This window comes from Panthera leo, chromosome E1 (assembly GCF_018350215.1).
Source record: "Panthera leo isolate Ple1 chromosome E1, P.leo_Ple1_pat1.1, whole genome shotgun sequence".
Lineage (NCBI taxonomy): Eukaryota > Metazoa > Chordata > Mammalia > Carnivora > Felidae > Panthera > Panthera leo.
Genome location: NC_056692.1, coordinates 15,980,578 through 15,998,886, shown reverse-complemented (window position 1 = coordinate 15,998,886; position 18,309 = coordinate 15,980,578). Strand labels below are relative to the sequence as shown.

Below are 18,309 nucleotides of genomic sequence, written 5' to 3'. Positions count from 1 at the left end.
CAGGCAGGAATGTGAATGGTTAAGCAAGGGGCTCCTGGGTCTCAGTTCCCCCTACTCAGGGTGCCCACCCCCTGTGGGACCCCCTTCCGGAATCCCGTGGACATTGCTGAGGGGCACTGGCAGAAGCACTCAACACCACTGGCCATGTAAGACTTCTTTGTACGGGGCTGTGGGCATCATGCCCCACCAGGGAGGACGGGAGCACGGTGTGGAGGTGGTGGTGGTGCTGAGTCTGGGGGCTACAGCCTCCAGGGGCCTGCCTTGTCAGGGACCACCCAGATGACTGCTGGCCCAGTTCCAGCTGGGCATCAGGCAACCCAGTCAGCGTGCCAGGGGTTTCCTGACCCAGCAGGCAGCCTAGACCAAGCTGTGCCAGGGCGGACTGCCTGTCCTGCCTGCAGCCCCAGACCTTGGTGGGGATTAAAATCTGAGATAGAAGCCGACTGTCCTGCAGCTGGGCAGGCTGCCTAGGGGCTGGCTTTGGGCCCTGGCATCAGGCATCTGAGGAGGAACCAGACCCAGCACCTAGTACACAGTAAGCACTTGGTAACTGTGCCCTGAATTCACTGCCTAAGCAAGATGTCGCAGGGTGCCTGTCCTCGCTGGCAAGGGCCATGCCCATCCTTCAAGGGAGGCTGTGGCTGTGGCTGATGGAGATTTCCAAGCCATCCTGCAGCTTGGGGAGGAGGGGAAGGGAGACCCTCTGTGTAGGTCTTTACCTCCAGCCAGCACCTGCCAAGAGGAAGGGATCTTGGGCCTGTTGGCTCCTTGTCTAGTTTCACCCCTTGCCAGTGGGACATACTTGACCTCCCAGAGGTGACATCAGTCTTGGAAAGTGCTGGACAGGCAGCAACTTGAGCTGTCCTGCGTTGGCCCGTGTCACCTTCAGCATCTCCAGGGACCAGGCTAGCAGAGCCCTGCTGGCCTCAGCTGCTCCCGTCGCCCCTCTGTGCTGAGGCAGCTCTCTGTGCCCGGCAGCCCGGAGCCGTCCCTTCCCTGCACCCCCCTCCCCGGCCCCTGCTGAGGCCAGCAGACACCAGCCCAAAGCTCATTGTCCATTCCCAAACCTCCAGGTTGGCAAGAAACTGCCCCAGCAGGTTCCTGGCCTGGTGCCAGCCAAACAGAGCCTTTCTGGTTTACCTGTGCCTTTGGGGAGGTGCCTGGCAGGTAGGGGGCAATTTTTCAACCCCTCAAATCCCAGACTTTCTGTTCTTTCGCCGTGCGTGTGTGACTGGCAAAATCAAGAATCCGCCTCAGGAATTCTTTAGGCAGCTTTGCCTCTGGGGGCCTCTTGTATCTCCACGTCTGGTGGTACCCTCTGGGCAAGGGTGGCAGGCCAGCCAGGTGCTGAGCAGCTGAGGCGATTGTTATCCGTGCAACCGCAGGGTGGCTCTGGCACTAGGGTACCCTGTGTGGCCAGGGATTTGGTCCTTTAGTTCCCGCTGTGTGACAAAGTATGTCAGTGTCACAGACACGAGGGTCTGCATGGCGGGACATTCATTCACCCTGCTGAGCCTGCCTAACTGTACCCAGGCTGGTGGGTGAACAGGCGGGCCTGGGGGGCCAGGCCCTCTGCCCACTCCCCTTCTTTCCCCAGCTGCATTAACCTATTTTTTGCAGGGCAGGCGGCTCACTGTCAGCCAGGGAGGGGACTAGGATCAGGCAGCAGCTTAGGTGGCATGGGGGAAGGGCGCCAGGTACCACCCAGCCTGGCAGGCGGGGTCGCCCATTAACTCCTCATCAACTTTGCCCTGAGGATTTGATGCTGTGGATGCCAAGACACCTGTGGCCCTCCTGCTCCCTTTTCACTAAAGATTTGTTAAAGGCTGGAGGGGGTGTATGTGACTTATCTGGGGACCCCTTGCTGGGGCTAAAGAATGTGTTCAGATGGGACAGTCCTAGTTAGTATTAACCTGTGGGGCCTCTGCAGCTGCTGGAAGGGGCTTCCCTCTGGGTCCCAGGGGGCTGTGTTTGGGGTTGTTCGTATCCCCAAGGGGAGTTCTGGGTCTGAAGCCTCATTCTGGCCTCTGACTTGGCAGTTGGCGTGTGGTGCAAAGCGTTTAGCAGAGGAGACACGTGGCATTTGGGTTTGCGGGCTCCACCAGGGCTCTCGACACCGCTTCGCGTTTCTGCTTTCCTTTTCCTTTCCTTTTTAATTTCTTGTTTTTTAATTTTGCGCTTTAATCACACTACCAGAGATGAGGCTCAGCGCCTGCTCTTCCTCCCATCGCACCTGCTCCTGGGGCCCTGGTTTGCACTTTGCAGGGAGAGAGGCTGAAGGAGGAGGCCCATCCCCCACCCCCTGAAGTATCCAAAGGTTTTAATGGGGTCACTTGTGGGAGCCATAGAGAAGCTAGCAGGCCCCCCATGAGGCAGAGGCCAAGCCAGAAGCATTGGGCAAGGGGCGGGGTGGGGGGGTTGCCTGGAGGTGGGGACTGAGGCTGAACTGGCAGGGCCCAGAGGATGCCGGGGAGGGGGGGGTTGAGGACAGTTCTTGATGACTTTGGCTCTGCTTCAGGGGTTGCCACAGGGCGTTGGGAATCCCCTGCCTCAAAAGAACTTCTGCCAAGAAGCCAGAGGCCAGCAAGGTAAATGGAAGTGTTTCCTGCTGAACCCCAGAGTGTCTGTGATAGGGTTTGCTTCCCTCTATTTCTGGGGAGGGTCAGAGGTGTTGCCTGAGGAAGGACAGGATGGGAGCCCCCTTTGGGTCACTTGTCTGGGGAACCTTAGGGCTCAGGTCCTTCTCTTTGCCATCTTGACTGTGACCACAGGACAGCTCCTAGCCCCTCCCAGAGTCTGTCATTGAACTTGACAGTTCTTCCTAACAGGTATCACCGGATACTCAAACCATGCGTATATCCCCCAGGCTCACACAGCCATCCCCTGGCTGTTCTAGGTGTGGAGGGTATAAGGGTGCTAGGCTATCAGATACAGGTACATCTTGGGCTCATTAACTGTATTTCATAATCTGGCTCTGGATGCCAAGAAAGATCTTGAAACCTTATGCAGTAGACATCTATCCTGCCCTGGCTGCCCACACACTGCCCTGCCCCTCGCCCCCTGCCCCGCCTCCTCTGCCATATCTGCTAGAGGGAAGAGACCCGTGTCTATGTCTTAATCATTCACGTGCCCACTTGCACCCCTATAGTGATCCCTCAGCTGTAGGAAAGGGACAATAGTGCCTCTCCCTCAGGCTGGAGACCCCTGTGGCCAGCCCATTTACCTCCTGGGCTTCTGTGAGAGCCAGGATTGTGATCAGGCTGGCTGGAGAGTTAGCAAAGGGGAATGGAGTAACATCCCCACATTCTCACAGCCATGAAGCTTCTTACAGCACTTGCTCACTGGGGCCATATGGGTGATCTCCTGACCTCCAGTGCCCCTACTTCTCCACTGAGCTGGCTCCCAAGAGGGCTATTTGATTCCACAGAGCAGGGGTCCTCAACTCTAAGAATCTGATGAAGGTTATGGAGCCCCCATCCAGACACAGAGCCACCCATATGCACAAATTGGATGCTGTTTTAGATACGGTTACAGATCCCAAGGTAGGAACCCCTACTCTAAGTGCACTTGGCAAGTGCTGTTTCTTTGCACCTGGGGAGGTTAGAAAGGGCACTGGCTGTCTCCAGCATCTCTGTGGTCCACAGGTGGCTTGGCCAGGCAGCCATGCTGGGCTTGGTGCCCCAGCTTTTAGATGGCCCCGGACCAGGGGGAGCTAAGCCTGCCAACCCAGGTGGTTCCTGAAAGGCCAGAGCTGTCAGAGCCCAGTGTTGCAGGAGTATCCAGAGGCAGCGAGGCCACAGGAGGGCAGACATTTTGGAAAGAACCCAGAAACTTCTGCAGGAGCTAGTTTAGGGGAGTTGCCAGGCACTGGTCAGGGAGCACAAGTTTGGAAAGCCCTCTGCTGAGTGGCCTTGCCTGCCAGCTTCCCAAATTGTCGGGAGCTGGTCAGCAAGTACTGTCTTGGCTTCCTTTCTCCCTATCAGCTCATGCTGGGGACAGGAAAGATATTTGTGTTCTGACTGCTCCCTAGCATCCTAGAGGAACACCCATTCCCCCATGTCTGGAACCTGCCTGCCCAGTCCCTGGGAGAAACCAGAATCAGTCCAGGATCCCACTGAGCTTTAGATTAAGGCCACCCCTGCTGCATTGTCTTTTGTCCCCAGGGTGAGCCTAGAGAGGTGGTAAGCCACCTTGGGAACTTGCCGTTAGGATTCTTCTGCAGAGAGGCTGGGAGGGCCCTGTCATTCCACAGTGATTTCCTCAGCCAGGAGCTAGAACCTTCTCTGTCCTGGACAGTGATCCCAGCCAAGGTTGGTGCCTCAGATGGGCACAGCCAGAGCAGTGACAGCCACAGCTCTGCTTCCCATCACATGCTTGAAGCCTTGTTTGTGTCCTGGCCTCCTTCTTGGAGCACCCCGCCCTTCGGGCTCATGTGGCACAGGATGCCAGAGAGGGCACCAGGCTGGTGGGAGTCAAGAGGCCTTATTTTTCTAACTCTGAGCCTGCTGTCTTTACTGGCTGTGTGACCTTGGCCAAATCTCTTCACCTTTTTGATTCTCTGGCATCAGTATCATGAAGGAGCTGAACAGGATGATCTCCTAGATCCAGCTCATGTGATGATTTTGGCCATGTCTCAAGATTCCTGTTCCTAAGTCTTAAACTCTCAACACGCTGAGAAAGTCTGGGTGGGAGAGGTCACAGGGCTGCCCCTGGGCCAAGGCCAGCCATTCACTGAACAAAGGAGCTGAGAGGTGAGCAGGAAACATGAGACTTCTTGACCCCTGTCCTAAAGGAGCCTTGGTGGAAAGGCATTGCTTTCTCTCCACCCCCCACATCCCACTTGATTCATTTGGTCTCTGAATATTGATGGGTGCCTTCCATGTACTAGGTGCTCAGAGAAGGCAGAGAACCCTTAATCTCATGGAACTTTCTGTCTACAGAGGGAGTCAGGCAATAAATGAGATCATTTCAGGCTGGACAAGTGCTGGGAAGAAAATAAAATTGGGTAGTAGATTAGAGAGTAATGAGAAGGGAGAGGCCTTGCCTGAAGAGGTAATTTTGAACTAAGATTTTTTTTATTATTTTTTTAATTTTTTTTTAGCGTTTGTTTATTTTGAGAGACAGCACAAGCAGGGGAGGGGCAGAGAGAGAGAATCCCAAGCAGTGTGATTCAGTGCAGATCCTGACTTAGGGCTCAATCTCACCGCCTGATCATGACCTGAGCCAAAATCAAGAGTCAGATGCTTAACCAACTGAACCACCCAGGTGCTCCTTGAACTAAGATCTAAATGACAAAAGGATTCTGGAAAGATCCAGGATAGTGCATTCCAGGCAGAGGAACAGGCAAAGTGAAAACCCTGTGGCCGGGGTGGCCATAGCGTATTTAGAAGCAGACAGAGGCCACGGGAGAGTATAGGAGATCACCCTGGATGGAGCAGGCAGTGGCCAAATTGGGTAGGACCTGGCAGGCCGTGATAAGGAGTTCAGCTTTTAATCTCAGCACAGTGGGAAGCCCCTGGGGAGCTTAAGCCTGGTTTTAGTGATGCAGACACACTTTGAGCACTTGCTGAGTACCAGGTCATTCCTAGCCGCAATGTGAGAGGTGATAACCTAAGAGGTGCTAATATTATCTAGTCTGTTTTACATGAGGAAACGGGCTCAGGGACTGACCCAGCGTGACCTGAGTGGCTTAGTCCAGGAGCCAGCACTTAAACTCTGCTCTCAGCCAGCATGCCGCCCTGCAAGGTGGAGGTCCAGAGCCCCGTGGGGGCCTATGACTGATCCTCAGTTGCCCGGTTGTCTGGGTGGTCATAGAACTCAAGGGGTCGGGGCCGGGTGCCCTGGATAGGGTGCCTTGCTGCTTGGGGACTCGCGGCCTGTGGGACCAGGGCAAGAGTGCACTGAGAGGCCCTTCGGCGCGGGCACAGGCAGCAGAATCGCCAGGGCTACTCATTCTCACGAACAGGCTCTGTGCCCAGACTGCGTTCCTGGCCTGGTCAGGCAGGATGAGGTCAGCTTCAGAGTAGGACTTTCACAATGCTCACCGAAGCACTCTGAGTCCAGAGGGAGGCCACCGAGCCCATGGTGGTCCGGCAGGCCCTTGGCCTTCCCATGGCAATTAGCATGAAACTTCCTGCTCAGGACCTCAGCCTCCCACTCCTGACTCTGGAGATGAGGCTGCTCTGGGCTGCCTCTGTGTTGTTTTGGCCGCAGCCAGTTCCTTTTCCCAAGAGCAACCCTGCCTTCATTACCCTGGTGCCCCCAGTATGGCCCTGAGCCGAGGCAAGGCAACTTCCTGGCTGTTAGCCTGGGGCCCGGTTCTGGGGTGAAATGTCCAGGCTGTCTGGAGCAGGGAAGGCAGTGTGTACGGGCCAGCCCTGAGGAAGGCAGGGTCCCAGGGCTCTGGGAGAGATGCCCCCAGCCTTGGGGGTCTCCCGAGGCAGCCTAGGGTTGAGGGCAGGCTGAGCCACTGGAATGCAGACCGCTGGGGAAGGCAGGTCACAGTGGGTGCTATGAGGCTAACCTGGCTTCAATAAAAGCCTCATTCAGAGCTGCTAAACCCTTTCCATATGTGGGCCTCTGAGAACTTCAAAGTCCAGGGGGGCGGGGGAAAGGGAGGCGAGATCCTGGTGCCTTGCAGTACAGAGTCTGCACAAGCCTATCATGCAGCGGGCCTGGGAGAGGGTACCTTGACCCTGCAGGGTGAGTGCTGGAGGGGCACTCCAGCAACCTGTTTGGCCTAACTGTGGGGGAGTCAACCCCTGGGAAAACGGGGTGTTTCTGAGCCTGACCATGGTTTCCCCAGGCCCAGCTGCTGAGCTGGAAGCCAGGATATAGGCCCTGGCGTCCTCCTGCCACCCCTCCCTGCCTCTCTGCGAGCTTCTCTCAGAGCAGCCACGTTGACGGAATCCTCCAGTACCCTTCCCGAGAAGGAGGAGAGGCAGGCTTTGGCAGCTCCCCGGTTCCCCTGTTGCCAGCCTTACCATGCCTCTCACGCCTGTGGTCTGTCCCAATGACAGGCTGTCCTGGGTGTCCCAAGGGGACCCAGCCCAGAGCATGTGGACACACTTGGGGGAGGGCAGGAGAAGGCCAGCCCGGTACCGCCACCGTGGCCACCGGCCTGGGAGACACAGGAAATGTACTGCCGTCAGACAGGACGCCTGGCTCAGGGCCTGGTCTCCACAGCCCAGCACTCGGCCTCTGGCAGGCATCCCCAGAAACACTGCCAGCCATGTCTACCTTCCATTCAGCACCCCGTTCACCTCTGAGGGTGACGACTCCAGTATCCTGGATTTGCTGTCCTTCTTGTTAAGAAGCACTTAGTTTTTATTAGCCCTACAAACGAGTCTGGCTTCGAGAGAAGTCCATGCCACCTCCCAGGACAGGCCCGGGATGCCAGGCTCCGGACTCAGAAAGCCAAGGGTAGAGCAGCGCTGGAGTGAAAGCAGAAGCGAGGCCCCCAGGGACAAGAGGTCAGGGATCGGGCAGGCTCCGCAGGGCCTCGGGGCTGTGCTGTGGAAATGACAGGGTGAGGTTCTGAGGAAAGGGACTCAGAGCCAAGGGGCTGTGGGGAGGGGGTGGGGGTGGGCCTCGGAGCCCCTGGGGTCCCTGGTGAATACTGTCTTCATGGGTCCTCGTCACCCAGTGAGCCCTTGTGTTACATCCCAAAGTAACACACCGATGGCTGCTCTGTGCCCCTTTGTCCCCTCCCACTGGGACTGTAGCTGTCAGTTCCATCTGGCTATCCCCACTGCCCGTAGACAGTGCGGTACCACCACAGGCCCCCTGTGAGGGCGTGTGGGAAGGGGCAGTGGCAGAAATCACCAGAAGGCTTTTGGGCGAGCTGCCTGGCTATGGGAGTGTGGCACTGTGGGAAGGCTGTGGGCCACCATCAGAAGGACTTGGGTTTGAACGTGGGCTGTGTCACCCACCCAGGGGAGCAGCAGTGGGGACTCCAGACTCACTGGTGCCTCTGAAAGCCCCAGCACTGAGAGGTGGCCATGAACAGAGGGAAGGAGATCCACTGGGGTCACCTGCCCCAGGCTGGCGAGAAACGGGTTGGGAGGAAGGGGTTAGGCTTCTCAGAGGGGACCCTTGAGGATGTTCCTGCAGAACGAGTCACAGCCGCCATCCACAGGTCGCCTAGGTGAGCTCAGAGCATCCTCCCCTGCCGTCCTGTCCTCCGATCCCGTCAGCGCCCCTGTGAGGCCGCTGGGGTTTCCTGGCCGAGATGTGAGGCGGGGAAGCAGCTACCCAACTACCTGCCGCATTCACTCTGAGAATGTGCGTCTCCGTCTCCTGAGCAGGAATGCAGGATTCCAAGCGCAGGAAGGATTTCAGTGCAGGTGACCTGGTAGTTAGTTCTCTTGTGGACATCCATCCCCAAGGTCAGCTGTCTCTTTGGCAGAGGTCTGAATGTGCAGCCATGACCCGACCTTTGCCTAAATGCAAAGGCAAACAACATAATTGAGGTGCTCCTGGTGGCTGTGTGTGGCCCGCTTGTTCATGACTTTCTCCCGGATGTCCTGTGGCTCATTTCTGTCTCCTGCCTGGGCCCCACCGTGGGGGAGCCCCAGCGGCATGTGTATTACCTGTAGGGTGAAGGAGGAGTCCTCTGGGGGGTCTCCCCCAGCCTGGCTCTTCACAGCCCCATCTGTCTCCCCCCTCTCAGGTGATCTGGCAGCCCCTAGGTACCCGCTCCCCAGGGCCAGTGGCGGGGGGGCATCTATCTGCTGGGACTGGCGGGTAAGTGGTCAGGTGTTCCTGTCCGCTCACATCCTGGGGGCTGGCTCTTCCGCCCCCGGCACTAATCTAATCAGGAAATAGCAGAGTCCACATTTCCCAGGGGTTATAAATAGCCACAGTAGTTCAGGCAGCATCATTTCTCTGGAAAATGTGCCACGTTCCTCTCCACTCCTCACCCTCCCTTCTCTGTATTTAAGTGATGTCCTGAAAATAGTCTTGGTTTCTGGAGGCTGCTGGCCTGCTGGGAGACAGAACTTCATTGTCAAGACACCAAGGGGCTAGGCGGGCCTCCCTGGAGCATACCAGGGCCACACCTGCAAAGGGGATCCAGAATATGGCAGCGGTGGGGACTCCCAGGAAGACACAGAAGTGCCACCTTCCTCAGACTTGGCCTCAGACAGGCTGGAGTGTGTGAAATGACAGCAAATGGTGCCAGCAGGCTGCAGAGGGACAGGGTCTCAGTGCCAGCAGGAATGCAGAAGGGAACTGAAGGCCTGGGGGTATCCAAGGAAGGCTTTCTGGAAGAAGCAGGGCTAGAACTTGGCCTTAACATCAGGAGTGGCCTTTCCTGTGTCTCACATGCTCCCAGGAAAATGTAAGGTTGCTGCTTAGCAGCTAGAATGGAAACGATGGGGAGGGAGAGAATGGCTGAATTGTACTGGAGGCAGCCCTCCAGCACCCAGGCCTGCCTGTGGTGTCAGACCAGGCACCGGGAGGCCTAATGTCTCCTTTCTAAGCAAATCATGGAAACAGCTCATGTCTTGTTGCCGCGAGGCACAGACACCAGCTAGGTCCTTTACACCTTATTTTGCAGGGTTGGCAGAGTAGGTAAGTCGGGGAGACTTGATTTTGTGCCTCAGCTCTCAGTTCCTAGGTGTGTGGCGCTGGGAAAGTTCCTTGCTCCCTTTAAGCCTCAGTGTCCTCATCTGTAAAATGGGGGTGGCTAAAAAAGGCTTAAACCCCACAGGCTTGTTATGATGATTAACTGAGATGCTGTGTGTGAAGGGTTTGTCATCCATCATGCCAGACTCCTATAAAATGATCAGAATGCATTAGTTCTGTTAGTATTTTCCGTAACAGTCCTCTGAGGTGCTATGGATGCCCTATGAGGAAGTTGAGGTTCAAGGAGGTTTAAGTGACTTGCCCAGATTCACACAGGTGAGTGGAAGAAGAGCAGTCATTTGGACCCAGATAGGCCTGACTCAATCCCTGTGCATCCCCACTTGGCTGTGTCCAGATGCCACTCCAGGACCCAGGGAGGGACCACTGGCTCCCTAGTCCATGGCAACTGCCAGGAGGTGCCAGATCATGGGTGGTTAGAGCACAGGAGGGGCGTTAGGTGCCGGAACCATGGAATCGGCCTGAGGCGTATGCCGATGGCTGGAAAAACCAGAGTTAAAAGGGCCTGGTCCATCCAGATTGTGTGACCCAAGGGTGGTAGCCGCAGTTGACAAAGCACCGTTGAGCTCTCTACTCCAGGTGGCCACTGCTAGAGGATAGGGCTGGGGACAGACCCAGGCCCTATGTCCAAGAGCCAGCATTCTGGATGGCAGGAGGGAACGATAAGGGTCAGCCTGTGCTACAGGCCTGGTGAGGGTTTGAGATAAAAAAGGTTTAGGGAGAGGGAGGTTCCGGGGCTTCCTTTGGGACCCAGTAGGATGCTTGGCTCCAAATCTTCTGAAGTAACGAGCCTGGACAACAGCCAGGCTTCCCTTGTGTGTTTGAGGAGGTGCTGGGGCAGAGTTGGGGAGCATGGGGGTTGCTCGGTCCTATCCACACTGCTCTTCCTCTGTCCCCTTCTCAATTCCATCTCTCCTCTGGGCAGGGAACCAATTGCTAGAGGCTGGGCCTGGACCAAAGCTGGCCCACATGCAGACCCTCTCCCCCCCCCCCCCCCCCACTGCCACCTGCCCGCAGCTGGTGTGGATGATAGAAGGTGCTGGAAGGACTTACTTGGAGCTATAGGAAGCTCCAGGGCCCAGCCCACTCCGGGCTGACCTGATCGTTTTCCTCTGTGGTGTGGGCCTGCTAGAACAGTGGTGTTCACACTGCTGCACACACACTCCTGAGGGTGCAGAGAGCTTTTCCAGGGGGTGTGTGGGCAGGGAGAGTTTTCAGAGCATCAGTCTGCAGACTCTCAACTCCCACAGGTGCTATTACCACAAAGCAATCTGCCTGAGAAAAGCCTTTCACCTTCGCCTCCCTTCCTCTGCTGGGGAGCCCAGGACTCACTGCAGAGCATAGCCCAGGGCACCAAGGCCCCCTGGGTGGCCAACAGCATGGGGCCTCTTGAAATGTAGGTGTAGGTGTTGAGAAAGTAAAAGACACTAAAGGCCCAGTTACAAGTCGGGTGCTTTCCACTTCTTTGCTTTCCACAAAACTGATGGAAATTGTCAGCTGAGACGTCATTTAAAATAAATTTTGGGGGGCGCCAGGGTGGCTCAGTCGGTTAAGCATCCGACTCTTGATTTCAGCTCAGGTCAACATCTGATGTTCCTGAGATCGAGCCCCAGCGTCGGGATCTGCACTGACAGCGCGGAGCCTGCCTAGGATTCTCTTCCTGCCCCTCCCCCACGTGGCCTCGCTCCCTCCTTTGCACCTTCTCTCTCAAAAATAAAAATAAAAACAAAAACAAAATTTTTGATGATAGGTATATATGCAATTTAAGGCAAAAGAGGAGGAAATAGCATAAAGAATCATATAATGTTGCTGTAATAAAACTATTTTCAGCCCCATCTAGTTATTTATATGAACAAGATGTTCCATCCTTTACATCTTTAAAAACAAAACCAGGGGCGCCTGGCTGCCTCAGTTGGAAGAGCGTGCGACTCTTGATCTCAGGGTCATGAATTGAAGCCCCATGTTGGGTGTAGAGCTTACAAAAAAAAACAAGACACTTACACACACACATGCACACACAGAAGCAGTATTTGAGGCTGTACCCAGTTCCACCCTAGCAAAACATAACATTCACACACACACACACACACACACACGCACAGAAAAATGTTCTACCTGTCTCATGAAGAGATGCAGTCCCGTCAAAATAGTACTTTGCTACTGAATATTTATTAATAACTATTCATAATGTGTTGGTTAGTTTTTTTATTGTGTGCTGCTAGTCATTGCAATAACTAATCTAGGACATGTTTTGAATATTTGGAGCCTTGTGGCCCCAGGAAGTATTTCCTTGCCATTTGTACAGATATTTTTGTTGAAGCAACATGTAATAGAGTGAAGAATGAAAGCCTTTAAGACAGAAAAGTACAAACTAGGAGAAAATTCTTTAGGAGAAGTAGAATAACAACAAATCCAGGGAGAAAAAGAAATGACACAGGGTTTGTACGAGGGAAAGAAGAGCTTGTATTTTTTAAATAGATGACGGTGCATCAAATCACTGTGGTAACTGGATTCCACTGAATACATTGAAGAGAATCATGTAGCAGTTTGTGTTTTAAGATGTAAATATTTACATTATCCTGGAAGTTCTATCCTTTGCAACTATTGAAACTTGCTTTGGAAATACTCAGATGTTGAGTTGAAAATGGGCCAGGGAGTGCATAGTTTTTTCAAGATGATTGTGTGGGTGCACAAGGAAAAACAGTTTGAAGGCCACTGAGAGAAACGGAGTCCTGTCCGATCCCCTGTGAGGAATATCTCTGAGCCTCCCCTGCTTTTTTGTTTGTTTGTTTTAATTTTTTTATGTTTATTTTTGAGAGAGAGAGACAGAGACAGAGCATGGGTTGGGGAGGGGCAGAGAGAGAGGCTGCGAGCTGTCAGCACAGAGCCTGACTTCTGACGCGGGGCTCGAACTCAGGAACCACAAGAATATGACCTGAGCCAAAGTCAGACGCTTAACCGACTCAGCCACTCGGGCGCCCCTGTTTTAATTTTTTTTTTTTTTTAAGTTTAACATTTATTCCAAGAGAGACACTGAGACAGGGGGAGTAGGGGAGGGGCAGAGAGAGAGAGGGAGACAGAGAATCCCAAGCAGGCTTTGCCAACACAGAGCCCGACTCGGGGCTCAAACTCACAAAACTGTGAGATCATGATCTGAGCCAGAACCAAGAGTTGGACGCTTAACCGACTGAGCCACCTACGTGCCCCTGAGACTCCCCGGTTACCCCCACTTCCTGGGGCTCCAGTCCAATCTGGGGGGGTTCCCCTACAGGAGTGTTTTCTTCCTTGGGGGCCAGCTGCCCACCCACTGTTATCTCACTCAGTCTTCCCAACAATCTGGCAAGACAGGTTCTGCTACTGGCTGCTGCAGGGAACTGATGGCTTAGCCGAGGTTGAAACTTCCCAGGGTCACACACCTGGAAGCAGCAGAGCCAGGATTCAGACCCAGGCAGCCTGACCCCTGAGACAGACCCCCTAACCTCTCCCGCCTCCCACTCAGCACCTCCATGTGCACAGGCTACAGACCCTCCCGTCCACCCCAGTCCTGGTAGTTGAATAAGTTGCCTATTGTTTGTGAGCCTCGGTTTCTGGTCTGTGAGGTGGGGTGTTAATACCCATCTCAGAGGGTGGTAGTGACTAACGAATGAGATGTGATGGGCCAGAGTGCCTACCAGTCTGTCCTGGCTCCTTCACGGAGTAGGGGAGTCCTTTACTAGCCAGGACAGACAGGAGGGCCGGGGGCTGGAGCCTCCCTGAAGGGTTGATTTCAAGAGAAGCCTCAGGCCCCAGTTCTGCCTTCCTGACCATGTCGCCCGCGTATGAGCAGCTGCTGGCCAGCAGAGAGCTCTGGCTCGCCCCTGAGCTGCCATCTGCATCCCTCTCACTCATGTTCTCTTTCTTCCTTTCTCTGCAGTTGGATCCACAAACTGTAGAAACCAAGAACTGGCACACGGATGTGATTGAGATGAACGGGGTGAGCCCAGAGACACAGGAAATGTCTGCACAATGGGTGGGCCTCTGGCTGCTGTCCCCAGGGTGCCGTCTTACCCCTGTCCCCTCAGCCCGGCCCATTCCCCCCTACACTGCCGGCACCCTGCCCACTCCCACCCTGCAGGTGTTGCGGGGAGCCCTGGGTGGTGGACGTGGCCCTACGGGGAGGGGACCCCTGCATTCTGGAGGCACTCATGCCCCGGGGGACTTGTGCCTGCCGTACCCCCAACCAGATCAAAGTGGAATTCTCCATGAAGTTCACCAGCCGAGATATGAGCCTAAAGAGGACCCCGTCCAAAAAGCAGACTGGAGTCTTCGGCGTGAAGATCAGCGTGGTGACTAAGTAGGTGCCGCCTCCGGCATATTGAGTGCTGGCATGAGTGCCCGGGCCCCCTGCCAGCCCCCGTCAGCCCCTAGTCAGTCACCCTCCAGCTCAGTGGATGGCCAGTTTGGAGGCCGAAAGTGGCCCGCAGAGGTCTGTCTCTGTCTTCCCCAGTGCTTTAGAGATCAACAAGCCAGCATTTGAGCACTGGGAGATTGTGAGACTCCCAGGCTGTCAGCTTCTTGTAATGAACGAGAGGCTGTGACCACTGAGGCTTGGCAGCAGCGGGCTGGACTCCAAGGGGTTGCTGCCCCTCGGGAAGGGGGACGCGCCCGTCTGCCCGCCACCTCCTGTCTCCCCTTCCCAGGACCTGAGGACCTGAGTCCTCAGTGGACTCCCTGTTGGTCCCCCGTAAGCATTTGAACCTGAGATCTGTGCTCTAAGGAACATTCTTTTCTCAGAGTCTTTGGGCTTCTCTCCCAAGCCTTCCTCCTGCCTTTGTCCCTTGCTGTCCCTCAGCAGGCAGGCCTTGGGCTGGCTGGGTGGGGTGTGTGTGGCACAGCCTCTTAGCCCTTTCTTGGGCCCTACCCCCTGATGCCAGAGGCTAGTGCCCTCCAAGGCCAAGGTGCGCAGAGTTGGGGCTACCCGTAGCCATCACGGGGAGGCCCTCTACCACCCCCTCCCCTCCCCTCCCCTCCCCACCAGGCGGGAGCGCTCCAAGGTGCCCTACATCGTGCGGCAGTGTGTGGAGGAGGTGGAGAAGAGGGGCATCGAGGAGGTCGGCATCTACCGGATATCAGGGGTGGCCACCGACATCCAGGCGCTGAAGGCCGTCTTTGATGCCAGTGAGTCTGGTAGGCCCCACCTGGGCAGTGGTGGGCAGAGGGCACTCTGAGAGGCTCAGCCACCTGCTAGGGGAGCCTGGAAGAACTGGAAGCCTTCTCCACAGAGAGGCCCTAAGTAGCTGATGGCAGAGGAGCCTTGGTCTGTGAATCACAGTCCAATGTGGCACGTGGTGGGTCATCTCGGAGTCTCTAAAGCAAGGACTCCACCTGTATTTTCTTGTGATCCTCCTCCCCTCCAATCTGTTATCCATTGCCATAGGTGAGGAACTGAGGCTCAGAGAGGCCAAGTCGCTTGCTCGGGATCGCCCAGCTTGTAGGTTTGAGCCTGACCGAAACTCAGATCTTTCTTACTCCAGTGTTCCTGGCTTTCTTGCCAGCTCCCTGGTGCCTGGTGGGCTGTAAGGAATCTAAAGGGCTTTAAGCCCGAACTGGCTGGCCCGGGCTCCCCTTTGCTATCTCCAGAGCCCTGAGCACCCTTTGGGAGGGGCATTGCTCCCCTAGCCCTGTAAACTCCTCAGTGGTGGGTCCTGACCTTTCTGATTCTTCTTTCCTTCATCTTGTTGGTTCACACTGCAATAGTCAGGAAATCTGAACTGGCCGGGCAGTGCTGATTCCATGAGAGCTGAGGTGGGGCCTGTGTTCAGGAAGCCTGGGGTGAGGGGCTGGGGATGTGCTGGCATGGCTCCCCTGTGCAACCTGGAAGCTGAGGCTTCGTCAGAACATGATTTTAGGTGTAAAAAATGTGCACTGCCTTCCAGAGAGAGGCTTAGCAGTGGGGAGATTCCAAAGAGGGTGTCTGACATGTGGTGTGAATGTGGCTCCAAAACTCTGGATGGTGAACTGTGCTCCCCTCCTACCCCCACCCCGGGGCTGAGTCACAGACCACCTGTGGGCACTACCTACATTCCTGCCCTTCCTGGGGAGACCAGAGCAGACACAGAGTGGGTGGGGGGCTCCCCTGGCCGTGTTGTGTGGGACAGAACAGGCCCACACGCCCAGATGAGGACTATGTGGAAGAGAGGGGCTCAGGCCGCCACAGACCTGACTGCGCACTTCCTCTGCAGATAACAAGGACATCCTGCTGATGCTGAGCGACATGGACATCAATGCCATCGCCGGCACCCTCAAGCTCTACTTCCGGGAGCTGCCCGAGCCCCTCCTCACAGACCGACTTTACCCAGCCTTCATGGAGGGCATCGGTGAGGTTCTGGGGGACCCGAGGGCTGGGCTGAGCCAGACTTCCCTGACCGCAAAGTGAGGACCAAGAGATCCGTGGCTTCCCTTGCTTGTTGGTCTGCCCAGTGCTCCGGGGCTGCGTGACCGAGTGGCCCAAAGGGTGAGGTGTGACCTGCTGGGGCCTGATCCAGAGGTGGACCCTCGCTCACTTGCCCCTCTCCCCTCTTGCCCCTGTGGGCTGCCCTCTGTGCTTCCTCCTTGAATACTGACCTCCTTGCTGGAAAGCCAGGCATCCGGGGAAATGTGCCCTGAGGTGGGTGGTCAGGGCCAACATCCCAGAGCCAAGGACAAGCCTGGCTGGAGTGCACTTGAGATGGCTGGAACCCAGCCTTCCAGAGGAGCACTCCCTCGCTCTCACTGATGCCATGGGTGGGTGGAGGCTGAGGGCCTCGGCCAGCAGGGCTCCAGCCTCCACCCACCCAGGCGAATCCAGGCCTGGGAGCATCCCTCCTGCCTTCTCCCTCACTCTTCCCTCCTGCCTCCTGATTCCTCCCTCCTCTCTCCTACCACTTTCCTCCTCCCTCCTACCTCCTCACTCTTCCCTCCACCCTCCTGCCTCCTCCCTCCTGCATCCTTCAGGAGAAGATCAGGGCTTCAGCCACGGCAGGAAGTGAAGAGCCCCACGGAAGGGAAGGCTGTTCACTGCCGTGCTCTAGCATCAGAGGCAGTTGAAAGAGAGGAAACATTCGTGCCAGTATCATCATTCTTTAAACTTAGCCTTCTAGACCAGGCATGGGGAATGGCAAGAGCTGTAGAGGCCCACGTGGTAAGGGGAGGAAGGGTGCCTGCTCCCCACCAGCCTACCTCCTGACTGAGTTACAGGTCATGGGTGGGGGCTTCTGTAGGAACTAGCTGTTAATAGCCCACCCTTGGGAAGATACCAGGCCCTTCCTACAGGGTCTGCTCCCCTCAGGGGAGCACGGCAGCCCAGGCTCTCCCTCAGGGTCCCATAGCCTCCTGACCACGGGGGCGCTGGCTCGGGCCTGCCCACCTGGGAGCTGAGCTCCAGCCTCTCCCTGCTTTCTCCCCAGCCCTGTCAGACCCTGCTGCCAAGGAAAACTGCATGATGCACCTGCTCCGCACCCTGCCCGACCCCAACCTCATCACCTTCCTCTTCCTGCTGGAACACTTGAAAAGGTAATGAGCAGGGGCCCAATTGGGGGAGGGAGCAGGGAGCCCAGGGCAGGCCCCTGCTGGGGAGGACACATCTACTGGGGGAGACCCCCTTTCTCAGCTCTTCCTCATGGGCGCTGGCCTCTGCTGGGCCATCCCTAACAGGGTGAGGGTTTGCTTTTCAAACTCTTGCCCTCAAATTCTTCTGTTTTGAGAAATACTTGGGTCCTAATAGTGACCTCAGGTATGGGCCATAGACTGCTTAGAAAGGCAGGGTCAGAGCCAGGGACTGTAGATGGATTTTGCAGTTAGTGGTCATTCAATCACCATAACATTTTTTAAATGGAACGGAACAGACGGCATAGGGCATGCTGTGGGCAGTAAGCGTGCATGTTGTGGTTCTGTTCGATTACATGCGGTCACGTGTTCTGGGTTCGGATGTAAAGTGTGTTTGTTGTGGGTCACAGTCAAAAAAGTTTGAAATGCACTGGTCTTGACCCTCACCTCACCTAACAGGGAAACCGAGCCCCAGTCCACAGGGATTTGCTTGGGGTTAGCAAAAACTCTGTCCTTAGAATGCACGTCCCCAGTCCTAAACTAAGTTCCACCCCCACACCACCCCCACCGTCTCCCCCGCCCTTTCTGTAGTCAGCTCTAACCGGGAGCTGCTGAAGTTGATGCTTGCAAAGTTCCGAACTGAAACCAGCCCTCACGGTGTCCCCGCCATTTGCCTTTGAGCCCAGCACTGGTCCAGGTGTAAGTGGGGACAAAAAGTGTCCTGGTGTCCCTTAAATCTGTTTGTCACCCAGGACCAGGGAGCTCCTGAGTTGGGGCCATGCCGAGGGCCGGCTCCTCCCTGAACTCAGCTCTAGCCCTCAGGCCCAGGCTCCGGGCTGCAGCTCAGCCAGGCCAGCTCTAGAGGGCCAGCAGAGACCTGGAAACGCCTGGGGCTGCTGTCTTGTTTTTCCCATTATGAGACATTTTCCCTCTGGTTTGGCCAGGACCGAAGCCCCAACCAGTTCCCATAGTTTGGCGAGCACTGTGGGGAGGACACACAGAGAAGGAGTGGGAAGGGAAAATTCATTAGGTTTTCCACCCTGGGAACTGGGCACAGTCTGTTCCCACATCTGGGCCCCTGGCTGGTGTGTGTGTGTGTGT

The 18,309-nt window shown here is 55.9% G+C and overlaps 1 protein-coding gene across 4 annotated transcripts in view; it reads left to right on the top strand.

Moving 5' to 3' along the window:
- ABR (ABR activator of RhoGEF and GTPase) overlaps nt 1–18,309 on the top strand; it is a 183,082-nt gene that overhangs the window by 160,285 nt on the left and 4,488 nt on the right. For all 4 annotated transcript variants that reach the window (XM_042917286.1, XM_042917287.1, XM_042917288.1 and 1 more), the window contains 5 exons: nt 13,559–13,618; nt 13,869–13,978; nt 14,663–14,802; nt 15,867–16,001; nt 17,070–17,175. In XM_042917286.1, coding sequence (XP_042773220.1) covers nt 13,559–13,618; nt 13,869–13,978; nt 14,663–14,802; nt 15,867–16,001; nt 17,070–17,175 — 551 coding nt within the window. The remainder of the gene's footprint in view (nt 1–13,558; nt 13,619–13,868; nt 13,979–14,662; nt 14,803–15,866; nt 16,002–17,069; nt 17,176–18,309) is intronic.